Source organism: Elgaria multicarinata, chromosome 7 (genome assembly GCF_023053635.1).
Source record: "Elgaria multicarinata webbii isolate HBS135686 ecotype San Diego chromosome 7, rElgMul1.1.pri, whole genome shotgun sequence".
Classification (NCBI taxonomy): domain Eukaryota; kingdom Metazoa; phylum Chordata; class Lepidosauria; order Squamata; family Anguidae; genus Elgaria; species Elgaria multicarinata.
The window spans coordinates 57,870,313-57,883,728 of record NC_086177.1 but is presented as its reverse complement, the minus strand read 5'-3'; the positions used below and the strand labels follow the sequence as shown (position 1 = coordinate 57,883,728).

The following is a 13,416-nucleotide window of genomic DNA, read 5'->3' as shown; positions in this document are numbered from 1 at the left end:
GTCAGGTGCCATCTGAAGGGAGAATGCCTTCCAGGGCCCCTCAGCGAGCTTGCCAGGGGGTGGAAGGGTGGGCACGAACAGTAAGAGGGATGGTCAGCCTGGTACTCTGGCCATCTTAATTCCTCCACAACAGTTCTGGACCCCAACTCAGGCATTTTGAGGAAAGTAAGAAAGCGGCAGCTGCCTCACATGGCACTGCTCTTCAGAGCGCCAGACCCTAAGTTTTCAAAAAGGGAAAAGAGTGGTTTTAAAACACACACAAACTGAGGCCAGTGTTAGCTGCAGTGGGCCCTGGCATTTGCCACATTTTGCTGGCTGTTAATGCTGGGCCCCCATGCCTGCCTGCCTGCCTGCCTGCCTGCCTCTCTGGGCTTGCAGGAGAAGCAATACGATGCTGAACACTGATCTGGTATAGCAGGAATGGGCAACTTATGGTCCCCCAGGTATTGTGGCTTACAATTCCCATCAACTCTAGCCAGCATAGCCAATAGTGAGGGAACATGGGGGTTGTAGCCCAAAACACCCAGAGAGTTACTAGTTGCCCTTTCTTTTGCCTTTGCAGTTTACCTTAAGCACAGGAGAAATAACATGCAACATTAGCAAGGCACTTAGTACTCGCAAGCTATTCATCTGCAGAAATGAAAACATACTCTTCCAGTTTTCTTGCCAGGTCTTGTAAGTTTTTGGCATGCTCTTCCGCTCTCACCACCAGAGGTTCCTTGCTGGCTGATAAAGAATGGCTCTTTACTTTTTCATTGAGATCCTTCCTTGCTCCATCCAGTTGAGCGATTAAATTTTCATATTCCTGGAGTTTGAACAGAAATGCCATTTTATTTGCTGTGACCCAGAGATATTATAAAACTGCAAGAAATAAATGGCATTCTATTGTTTGTGTACTTTAGCTTTCTGTGCAAATCCAGATGCCTGAGCATCGCACAGAAGATTAAGCACAGAAGATTAAATAGAGAACAAACAAGCAAAATGTTCATATCACTTGTATTTCTGAGCAGCTAGCTATCGCTGCCTCCAAAATTGAATCATTACTTGGAATATATTTTTATTTCCATTACAATGACACATTTGATCCTTCTCTCTTCACAAAATTATAACATTGCTTCTTCAGTACCTCTTTACTCTTCTGCAGCAAGCCAAATACGCTGTTTGCCTGAGACCATGATGCTTCAGCAGAAGTCAGAATATCCAAGATGTCATTCTGTTGTTTAGTCATCTCTTCAGTCCGTTTCTGGCAAAGAAATGAAGGGCTTACTGATTTATTTATTTATTTATTTATTTATAGCACAAAATAAGAGTTCTCATGTTGGGCAGAGCTATAATTACTATACTCTCTTACACTGCAGCAAGAGGCACAATCCAGCTAAAGGTTGGCTCCCACTGCAAGTTCCATTTGGGGAACAGTGGAACATGTTTAATGATGGGGTTGCATTAACTCTATATGCCAGACTGGTCCTTAATCAGCCATGGGTATTAGAGGTCAAGATGTAGACCAAGGGAAGAGGGCTATTTTGGAAAGAGGAAAATAGCTGGGCTGTTGGCGCAGAAGTGTCCCCCTGCAAATCCACTCCCAAACTAAGGAGGAGGGACTAAATTAAGTCTTGTAAAACTCTTCTGCTGCCAGAGGAGAGCTCAAGAAAACAGCAGTGTCAAATTCCATTGGCCTTTTGAAGGCTCAGTTCAAACAACATGTTAGTCAAGGCAGTGTGAAAACTCCACTGAACGGTTGAGTTTTTAGGAGGTACTTCCCACACAACATGTTCCCACCATTGTGTGACTGTAGGCTATGGTGGAGTTGAGTAAAATTCAGGCGTTTGAGTGACAGTTCCTCTGCCCTCTCTCTTCCCCCAGTCCTCCCGATGGTATCCCATCAGCCATTGCTGCAAAAAAACCACCCTACAATCCTGGCAGTTCTCCTAGAGCAGCACTCGCTCCTTTCACTGCTCTTGCCAAGGAATTCTGTAGCCAGTGGGAAAAGTCAAGTCAACTCAACACAATGGAAAACTCCACAGAGCCCGCTATACAGCCTTGTGCAGGAACTCTCCTCTGTACAGTTTTGATATTCTTTGTGGACTGTTTTCCATAAAATACTCCACCATTGTCTAAAACCCCACAGTTGAGAAATGTCTTGTCTGAACTGAGCCAGAGAATCCCCATTGCATTATCCCTGTTGCCTTTGCTTTTGCCAATTTATTTCTAAAAGACTTGGGGCTCTTCCACACGCCGTAGTGAAGGCGCGTGCATGCGCCCCAACTACGGCCCCAAAACGATAATGTGTACCAGCCTGAAGAGACGGATGCGGCGGCGGCTGGGGAATCCGGGCACGTCTGCCGCCGCCGCTGCCGCCCTCCTGCTGCCTGCTGCCTGGGTAAGAGCGACCCGGTCGGAGAGCTCGGCTTCCGCCTCCGCCGAGCTCTCCGACCCGGGTCGCTCTTACCCAGGCAGAAGGAGGCCGGCGGGGGGGGGGGGGGCGGAGGCGGCTGGGGAATCTGCCACCGCCTCCCCACCTCAGCCGGGGCTCCGGAAGAGTCGCCAGGAGGAGGCGAGGAAAGGGGAGGAGGCAGCGGTGGCGGCAGGAGGAGGCGCGCCGCTTTCCTCGCGGGCTTTCCCCCCTCCGACCTGGGTCGCTCTTACCCCAGCAACGTCTTGGGGCGTGTCTGCTGCCGCCGCTGCTGCCGCTGCCCTCCTGCTGCCGGGGTAAGAGTGACCTGGGTCGGAGGGGGGAAAGCCCGCGAGAGTCGGAGAGCTCGGCGGAGGCGGAAACCGAGCTCTCCGACCCGGGTCTTACCGTCTCTTCAGGCTGGTACACACTATCGTTTTGGGGCCGTAGTTGGGGCGCATGCACGCGCCTTTACTACAGCGTGTGGAAGGGCCCCTGGAATCTGCCCATTATGCCAAGGGGACACAAAACATTTTAAAAGTGGTATTACCTTAATATCTTCCAAGAGAACTTTGTTCTCTCCATTTAAACTCTCAGCCAGCTTGGTTTGTTCCTTTGCTTCTCTCAAAGATTCACGAAGGTCATTGAGTTTAGATTCATAGTCATTTAATGAATCTCTTACAGTTTTGACAATTCTTTGGTTTTTTGCTTGGTGTTTTTCTAGTTCATTCTTTACACGTTCCAGCACTAGAGAATTAGAGCAATTAAAGCAAACTAAGAACAAATCTGACCTCCCTTCAGCATAGTGCTTTCTGGTCTACAGTCCTACTCTAGTCAATCTCTCATCAATGAGTAAATTTTAATTGGGTAGATCACCTGTGGTTGGAATAGTAAGCATAGGAAATTGGACATCTATTGTTTGTCTCTGATTTGGATTGCTTGCTAAATTATGTCAAAATTCTGGATGTTGTTCTTATAAATAAATACATTCTTTATCTTTAGATTTCTAAACATTTCATATCAGTTGTTAAGATTGCAGAAACGCAACTTATGGGCCTTACAGAGAACTACAGAGAGCTGTAACATTTTTAGAGTGACTGGGAGGTTTAAAGCAGAAGAAAATGGGAGCACATAGGGTACTCCTGTTCCTAAAAAAGACCCCTACCCTTTGAAAACAGATTGTTTAGATACCCAGCTGGAAGCTAGCCTGGGATAGCTTAAGGGGATAGTTATTTGTAGCAGTGATCTACCAATTACTTGTTTTAAAGCCTCATTCTATCCTCACTCAGATCTGGACCAAAAGGATCTAGCCAGAGAACAGATATCCTGACAAATACCCTCCTGTGCTAGAGTATTCATGTTTGATGTATGCTTCTATCCCATCAGCTAAAGGCTTGGTGAATAAAGAAAACTTTCAGTCCAACATTTAGCCAAGTAATTAAACAATTCAATTCAAAAGCCATATTATAGCTTTGTTACTGCTGCAATTTACGACTAGATCTTTACTGAATCCCCACGATGTACTATAATACTGCTGTTAATTCTCATACAACACCTCCATCAGAAAGTTTTATGCACCGTTCTCATAATTTTGTTACAAAATTGAGCAGTAACTAATGAGAAGTACACAAATCTGAGACAAAGTGGAGAGGTGGTGGAAGAAAGGATGAAATTTCATCTCACTGCTTGCTAATTTTGAAGGGTTCTCAAGTTCTCACTTTGACTTCTTGAAACAAAAGAATTCAACACTAGGCAAATACGCACAGTTATAATAAGCACTCCAGGATACAAATCACACATTCAACCAGAGGATTTAGTTAAGGTTCTTCCTTGGCCCTCTGAGCCTCAGAACCCATGAACTTCCTCCATGTTTTGGATTTTTCCTGTCCTACCACCTTTATTTCTGTTCTCCACACCTGCAACTCCCATCCTACTCTTTTCTTCTTCTCATTAGCTACAGAATATGTTATCAGACCCCAGTGCTCCCTTTCCTATCAGTCTCCTTTCCATCCTGGAATCTTTAGGCAGTTTTTAGCTCTTACAGCGCTGGGCTTCTACTTTCTCCCTTTCTGCTTCTGTGAGCTGCTGGCCAAAATTGCGGTTTCTCATCTCGTTCATCATTTGCTGAGCTTGAGCCAGCTCTTTGGCAGCATCTCCTGAAGGCAAAGAGGTTCCTCCTGCAGAAGTACTGGATATCTGTTGCACGAGAACTGTGATAGGAAAAAACAACATTCAAAGGTCTTTTACAGACAACCTGTGTCAGAGCTGTGTGGTGTTCTTTTAAACTAGGGATGGGCAACTTTGGGAAGTCCATGGGCTATCCCCGCCCCGCCCCACAACCAAGACCTCTCTGTGGGCCACACTCATGCTGCTGCCACAAGTGGTTCATGGAATTTAGTAGCAGCAACAGTGAAGAAGAAGTTGTTGTTGAAGAAGTTGATTTGCCATTAATTTCTAGCTACAAAATGCTACAATGGCCACATTTAGCTTGTTTTCAAGCTATGTTTGGTCATTGTAGACCCATAGAGGCTTGCTGCTAGAAATTAAAGGCATATTTGCAATGTTTTTGCCACTCCTGTGAATTGCAGTGGGGCAGGCTCTGAGAGTCACACCAGGGCACAGGCTGCATGTTCCCACCCTTGTTTTAAACCTAAAAGGTCCCCCGTTCCATTCAACACAAATTTGATAATTTACAAATAATCCTACTGAAACCCAAGTTTACTCCACTTTAATAGTTTTAAAGAACTATTAAAAACAACAACATAGAGTTCATTATTATTATTATTATCATCATCATCATTTATATACAGCCCCACAGCCGAAGCTCTCTGGGTGGTTTACAAAAGTTAAAAATAGTAAGGACTTAGAGCTGGTGCATACGTAGTATTGTCAAAGGGATACTGCGAATACCACATTCCCATGGTGAGTCTTCCACCTCCTGAGCTGAAACACCTGCAGTGCAATCCTAGATATAGCTACTCAGAAGTAGGCCCCCATTTAATTCAATGAGTCTCACTCTTGGAAGTGTCTGGTAGCATTGCAGCCTTGGAATCTCTCCCTCCACTGATCTCCTTCAAAGCCACTTCTACTCCAAATTTTTGGCAGCTGCTGTTAAGCTACAGCTACTCACAACATTAAGTAGACAATCCACATGACTGGCTTATCTAAATAGGGCAGCTGGGTTATTAATGGCAACTGGTAGATATGATCATATCCCACCAGTACTTTGTGATCTGCACTGGCTTCCGTTCCATTTCCAGGCTCAATTCAAAGTGCTGGTATTAACCTTTTAAACCCCTATGGCTTTGGGCCAGGTTACCTGAAAGATCACCTCCTCCTATGTATACCTGCCTGGTCCTTAAGCTCTTCATCAGAGGCCCATCTCCAGTTTCCACTGTGAAATGATGTGAGGGGGGTGATTACCAAGGACAGAGCTTTTTCAGTGTTGGTGCCCAAGTTATGGGATAACCTCCCAGAGAAGCTTGTGATCTTTTCAGTGAAAATTGTTTTCTTTTCCCAAGCTTTTTAGCTTTTTAGTTTTTAGTGCATTTTAGATAGTTGGATTAATTACTTTCCCCTATTCTGGTGTTTAGATTGATTTAATGCTGGTTTCTGATGGTTTTATGTTAATTGTATGGATATTGTTTCGAATTTCTATTCTGATGTTATTTCGACTATGTTTCCATTTTATTCATTTCTATCTTTTGTAAACTGCCAGGAGAATCTTGTTGCTGGGCTGTATTAAAAGTCCATAAATAAATAAAATAGAACTTCTAAACATTACACAGTTGGGGGAGTGGAAAAATTGCCACAAAGATGCCATTTTCATGAACATTCCTGTGGCAAGCACAATGTTTGCAATAACTCTTAATGTAGGCAATTATCATCAATGTGAATTAACCATTAATAATCATAACTAAGGTCACTGCTCATAAACACACCTTTTATAATGAATTCCGTAATAAGAAATGTGTACAGTATATAAAATTTCACTATTAAATAATCTGAAATTATCCCTACAACTAGAAGGAAGTAGAAGAACAGAAGTTTCTCTTACCCTTAATATTGGTGACAAGGCTTTCTATTTTTGAAATCAAGTCTTTTCCCTGTTGGTTAGTCTTACTAAAATCATTAAACAGTGTCTCTGCTTTCTTGTAATTATTTTCAGCCTACAAAGAAGAAAAATGTGTTAAAAAAATTAGATACAGCAAATCAATATTTGGTATAAATAAATAAATAAACCTATTAACAAATGTTCCTTGATTATAGCTAATTAAGTTGCTATTATGTTATCATAGATCATAGAAATTTGGTAAATTTGAAAATTAATGGTCATTCTTAAGATCTTAGAAGGGAAATGTCAGAAAAGTTTGTGTCATGTAAAAGTCATTAAGCATTTACACTTGTGGCATGTTAAAAGTTCTTTAGGGTGGAAATTAGGGTAACATCTAAAAATCTACCAAAGGCACTAAGGGTGCAATCCTATGCATGCTTAGATAGAAAACACTCCTTCAACTCCCAGCATTCTCCAGCCAGGGGAATGTTGGGAGTTGTGGGATTTTTTTCTGTCTAAACATACATTGGTTACGCCCTTAGTTATCTTTGAAAATTACTGATGTTTTCCTCTTGGTCTCATAAAATGACCAGTAAATGTCGGCATTCATCAAAAAATTATTACACTTGCAGCAGTATATAAAAGATTTTAAAATACTCCACCTTTTCTTTTAGAGCATTAACATTTTGGTTAAGGTCAATGAAATCTGTCTCCAGTTCATCCACCCTTGGGCCCTGAGTCGCAATAATGGAACGATAGCGGTTCAACAAAATCTGAAAATAAGGCAAAGAAGAAAAAGGGTGTATGATAGAGCCCAAAACTGAATTCACGTTCGGTGTGGATTTGGACTAAAAATGTATTTGATCTAGACACAACCCTAGGTCATCTATATATGAAAAAAATATATGTTGAAAGTCCTAGGCTGCAAACCAACACACATGGAAGGAATCATAATTAAACTCAGTTAGGCACACTTCTGAATAAACACATATAGGAGCAGGCTGTTAACTTCCTATAAAATGCATCTAGGTGTTTAGTGCTAATCAGAACAAATTCATTTGTTGTTGTATAACATATGGCAACTGCATAGCCTACACAGCAGATAGTCCACATGGCAGACAGAAAATAATCAGAGAATCAATTCAGAGAGTCAGTTCATGAGAGCTGGGCAGGAGAGGACAAGACATGCAAAACCACAGTCTATTTATTTATTTTATTCTTAACAATTATATGCCACCTTATCTGCCAAAAACAGATCGAGATGGTATACAATAATTTAAAACAATAAACCTTAAAATAATAAAAACAAGAACGTTAAGCACGGTAAAAACATTATGACGCTACTTCTTATGGGGCTGAATTGAAAAGATACATCTTTACCCCCTTTCTAAAGGCCCAGAGAGTGGGGGCCAATCTAATTCTGGGGGGATCTCATTCCATAGCTTGGGGGCAACATAGAAAAAAGCCCTTTCATGCTCTGCAGGTAATGGTGCCCTCAAAAGGGCCTCCCAGATCTTAATACCCAGGCAGGTCCATGGTCTACATGGAGAGAGGGCATACAAAACCCTACCTCATAGGTCTTACTTAGGATGCAACTTATTATTATTATTTATTTATTTATATAGCACCATCAATGTACATGGTGCTGTACAGAGTAAAACAGTAAATAGCAAGACCCTGCCGCATAGGCTTACATTCTAATAAAATCATAATAAAACAATAAGGAGGGGAAGAGAATGCAAACAGGCACAGGGTAGGGTAAACAGGCACTGGGTAGGGTAAAACTAACAGTATAACTTCCCAAATGTATAGGTTTGTGTGAAAGTGATGAACTGGGGTCATGGGAAGCCGTGTGCAGACAAGCCTTATGAGTATTTTCAGCTGCAAAGTATTAGTAGGTCTCCCACTCCACAAAGTCTATCACCACGCAGAGTCATCTTAGAAACGAATTCTGTCAAAACCAGGCCTAGCAGCTGAGGCTAGGGGACCTGACACCCTGACTTAAATGTGTTTCATTCTGTGCAGGATTATGGACAAGAGCAAGCGACTTTATAAGTAGTCACAGGCTGTTCTTTTCTGTGAGGTGACCCAATTTTATGATTTATTTATTTAAAGAAATTATACCCCACCCTCCAGTATCTGGCAGCTCACAAATGATATTGAACAATTGTGTTAAAACAATAAAGCAAGTTACAACACCCAGCAGAGACAAGAACAGAAATAATAAGCTCACCTCTGCACAAAAAGGACATAAAAGGAAGAGCCAGATGAGCCTCACAAGAACAGTCCAAAAGTGGGGGGCCACAATCAAAAAGTCCTTATGCTTTGTCACTCCTTGCCTATCCTCAGAGGGTGGGAGCATCCTGAGAAATATCTCCAAAGGTAACATCAGCAAGGGCAGGGTCATGTGGGAGACACCTTTCAGGTATTTGGATCTCAAGCCATGTGACCTTTAACTATAACCACCAGCACTTTGAACTGTGCTTGGAAATAGACCCACAGATAGTGTAGCTGCTAAAGGAACAACCAGATGTATTTTGCCAGTCCCAGGTAGTAAACTAACAGACCTGGTTTGGGCTAACTGAGGTTTCTAGGAAGATTTCAAAGGCTGTCTCAAAATAACACATTGCTCTAGTCTAATCTAGAGTAGCTGTAATGGGCTTTCCTCTGGACTTAACATAGGAACTGGCCCATCCACATGGCTACATCATTTGGACACCCCACCCCCAACCACATGGGATTATCTCACAGAAAAGTGGTTTTCACACAGCTGTGGCTGGTTGTAAAGGACTCCTCATGGTACAGTTCATCTGAACATTATTGACATTATTTCTTTATGCTTCTTCTCCCCCATGCCTTGGAAATGTCAGATTTTCAAGTTACCTTCAGTTGTTGGACACGGTCTTCCAGGTGCTTCATCTGCCCCAGCGTGTGGGCACTGGCATTGACGTTTTGCATCTGAAACTTAATCACATGGAGCTCTGCCCCCATTGTGCTCAAATCCTTCAGCAAAGTAATTACACAGCTATCACAAGCTGAATGGAAAAGAGCATATGACAAAGAGTGCAAAGTGTTAGTTTTTACTATGTGCAGAGAACGGCCCCACTGAAAACAGTAATGTGACATCAAACGAATGTCCTTCCACAAACTGTCATCTACAACAAAGGTGTGAGAAACCCAAGCCCTGAGTTTCGGAGGCCCTTCCTTATATGTCTCTTAATGTCTAGTCGTTTTACAGAGTAGCTTCCCCACCCTATCCCCCTTCCTTTAGGTGCGCAACTAATTAGGTTTTGAAACAGGTAAATTATAAAAGCAAATATTGTTGATCTCTCTAGTCTCTGATGTAAAAACAATTATGTTTCTTTAAGCAAATCCTATAAGCAAGTATCCAGACTATCCAACTGCTATTACTCACAATCACAATCTTCATGAGGATCTATATCTTTTGGTTCTTGGCTTATGCATTCTGGAAATTAAAAAGAGGAGAGGCAAATTAGAATTGTATATAGAAAATACAGAAGATAGTCATCAGAAAGCTGATATTGTGATGCCGTAGATGCCCCCTACACTCAATGAAAACTGAACACAACTCTCAGTACCTAGCTAGATAGGGTCAAAAATAAGCCTCAAGCTGTCCAAAACCAACAGCAGCTTTGCATCCAAGAGCACCTTTACATGGTTCAGATTCATTGGGTTGGTTCCAACACTGCAGCAGCTACCAAGCCACTGAAAGTAACCTCAAAATGGGTCCTTATTTTCACATTCCGTGATTTGATACATATCCGGTGTGTGTGTGTCTATATACGCCGCAGCATTGGAAGGTGATTAGCTTAAAAACCCGCAGCATTGCTGCTGCGAATGGAAAAAGCTAGATGGGGCAGCACAGAGCACGGTCTATCCTAGCCCTGCATTCCTGCGCTTACCCAGGGCTCCGCCCACTGGATAGCCTGAAATGAGGGCCATGAACTGAAGCTGGGAAACAATATGATGGCCTCAGAGCAAAGGTAAATTGAGAGTTTGAAAATGCGCAGTTTGGGGAGGGGGAATCCTGATGTGGCTACAAGTTGGCAGTTGTGTCATATAAAAATTGCAGCGCCACTGCACAGCCACTGCAGGGTTATTGGAGTGTATAGACATCCCCCAGGTTGAAAATCAAACTTTAGTCCATAAATGAACCAGTGGAGCAGCTAGCATTGGTCCTTGGTGAAATGTCTTTTCCTTTTTTAAAAAAAATCATTTTACAGTCAGGGAGTGGCCGGACGGGTATGTAGGCTCATTTTATTATTTTTACTTTTAAAATATATCATCCTCTTCTACAACAAAACTGTGCTTATTCCCAAGTAAGGGTACAATCCTATGCGTCTTTAAACAAAAAATAATAATAATCCAGCTAGCTGAGGAATGCTCAGCATTGCAGGATTTTGTTTAGTATCAGGGCAGCAGAAGCAAACTTCAATTCATTCCTGTAGTCATGATGATCTAAGTGAGTTTAAAATGTGAAATTGCACATGCCCAGAGGGTGTTTTTTCATTTTTGTGTTAGACTTGGAAAACACTTTTCTTTCTTTTTTGCTCTCTTTATATTATGTAGAAGCAGATGTAAAACATGGAATGTGGTGATAATGGAAGGGCAAAATCAATGTTAGTTGTGTGTTTTTTTAAAAAATTAAATATTTATTAAACTCTATTTAACAAAGCAGTTTTAAAAAGTTAAATATATATATAAAAACATACAAGTCAGACAGCGTTTCTAATAAATACACAAACACGATTTCTGTAGATGCCGAACCGAGCTTGTTTCCTTCAATTTACTGTAGTCAGATGAAGACTACAGTAGTTGTATACTTCCCAACTGAAGTAATCCACATGGTCATCTAAAGTCCTCCACCCCAAGATCATTAAGTCCAGGGTCTGAAATAACTTAGCTGCACCACTGCTAAGAAAATGCGAAATTAGGATACTTAATGTGCACTAAGCCTATGCTACATGGAACACAAGACTCTTTATGAAACATCTATGTGTCTACTAACTTTAACCACCCAGTGGATCAATTGTCCATCTGCTGCTGAGTGAGTTGAAAGCAGCAATTCAGGCAAGAAACTATATGACGCTAGCAGCCCAAATTGGACCTTTTTTTTTTTTGGCTGAGGATGGATGAAGTCCATCGCTTTTAATCACTGACCATCACATGTTCAAATACCCCCTAGATATATTTCGTGATACGTTAAAGGAAAGTGCCAATTAAATATGACTTTTATTATAGCCTATACAGTAATAACAGCATCCACAGAGGATGCTAGGCTACAATAGTCTAGTGCAAGACCACAATGACATCAGAACCTGCTAAAATAACTGCACAGGTGATACTACTGCTGATGCTGGAAAAAGCATCTCAGACCTTGAAATTAACTGAATTCCGAGTCAAGATATAACTTGTTCTGGCAACCTTTAATTTCACCAAGCGAAAAGCATTTTAAAATACTTTCTTCAGGATATAGCCACCAATAACACAATTCTAGTTATGGAGACTTAGCATAATGGAAACCAGGGGAAAAAAATACTTTTGAGAAAGAAAGAATCACGGTCAGTTCATATTATTTGTTTCCTTTTGTATTTCAAAAGCTGGCAGGACTAGAACTGGAACCTTTGCAGCTACTCTGTGCGGTGAGCTATTAGAACTGCAGCTTGGCATGTCTTCCTGGCAGTGAAGTATTCTCAGAGAAGGCTCTGGACTGGTTTTTCCTATCCAAGCTGGCCGCATGGCGTTCCTGCACAGAAAGGGCTTCTGTTTGGGTTGGGGCTTGCCTGCGCATCAAAGATGCTGTTCGGACTTAATGGCAGCATCCAGCACCACCTTGTGAGTGAGGGGATTCATGCCACGCCTGAGGGTTGTTTCCATTTATTTCAAATTTTGTATACTTTTAATGTTTACTGTTTTTAGCTGTTGTGAACCACCCAGAGAGCTTCGGATGTGGGGCAGTATATAAATGTAATAAAATAAAAAAATAAATAATTTATTTATTACATTTACATACCGCTCCATAGCTGAAGCTCTCTGGGCAGTTTACAGAAGTTAAAAACAATGAACATTAAAACCAGATATACATCCAAACAGGAGCACTTGGAGTTGTTTGAGAGTTAAACAACCCCAAGTCAACCTATGGCTTGTTGTTGGGTTAACCCGAGGGTTATTTAGTTCACAAATAGCCTCAAGTGCCCCTGTTCAAACATTAAGGAAACAACCCTTGAATGCAGCATTTGAGTGTTGTTAATGGAAACGTGGGGCTGCTTATATGTGGAGCGCAGTCCTGCAATTCGTGGGTTAATTAACCCACAATTTGCCACTGTAACATCTAAACAGGGTCACTGTCTTCCTGGCTCCAGTGTATTTCTGTGTATTCCTTGGCTCAGGCACCTGGCCTTGTCGCTCAAATTTGACTTCCTAGCTCCACACCTGGCTGACTTCTGACAGCTACCTAGGACTCAGCATTGATAGTATTTGTATGCATATGTATCTGCATATGTGTTCAAAGTATGACTTCTCCGCTGAGCACACGGTACACTACATCTACCCATATTCACATGAAATCACTGTGTAAAAAAAAATCCTAATTAATCTAAGGCAACACCGCCCTACATGCTGCAGTAAACGAAGTAGACTTTGACCATGGCCTAGTCTGTCATTTGAAGAAATCAAGATGAATTCGACAGCTTTCTACTTTTTTCTTCTTTCCTTCCTTGCCCAGTAGCCTTCAATTGTATTGGACTACAACTCCCAGTGCCTTACCCAGCCATGACTTGCTAGGGAGTGCTGGGAATTGTAGTCTAACACATCTAGAAGGCGCCAGGTTGTGGAGGCTGCCTTACAGCCTTTGCATCTTTCCCTGGGCAGGATCTGTACTACTGCTTTAAAACAGTTTATAACAGTAGTGACAACTGTTGGGGCCAGGACACACTGCATATACAGTTTT

At 41.9% G+C, this 13,416-nt stretch overlaps 1 protein-coding gene across 1 annotated transcript in view; it reads right to left on the bottom strand.

Moving 5' to 3' along the window:
- Positions 1-13,416, bottom strand: part of LAMA3 (laminin subunit alpha 3) — a 184,312-nt gene that overhangs the window by 40,795 nt on the left and 130,101 nt on the right. Inside the window, exons 46-53 of the mRNA XM_063131300.1 lie at positions 9,862-9,912; positions 9,330-9,481; positions 7,109-7,219; positions 6,450-6,561; positions 4,435-4,602; positions 2,943-3,139; positions 1,127-1,243; positions 651-805 (exon numbers count right to left, since the gene is read on the bottom strand). Of these exons, the coding sequence (XP_062987370.1) occupies positions 651-805; positions 1,127-1,243; positions 2,943-3,139; positions 4,435-4,602; positions 6,450-6,561; positions 7,109-7,219; positions 9,330-9,481; positions 9,862-9,912 (1,063 nt within the window). The remainder of the gene's footprint in view (positions 1-650; positions 806-1,126; positions 1,244-2,942; positions 3,140-4,434; positions 4,603-6,449; positions 6,562-7,108; positions 7,220-9,329; positions 9,482-9,861; positions 9,913-13,416) is intronic.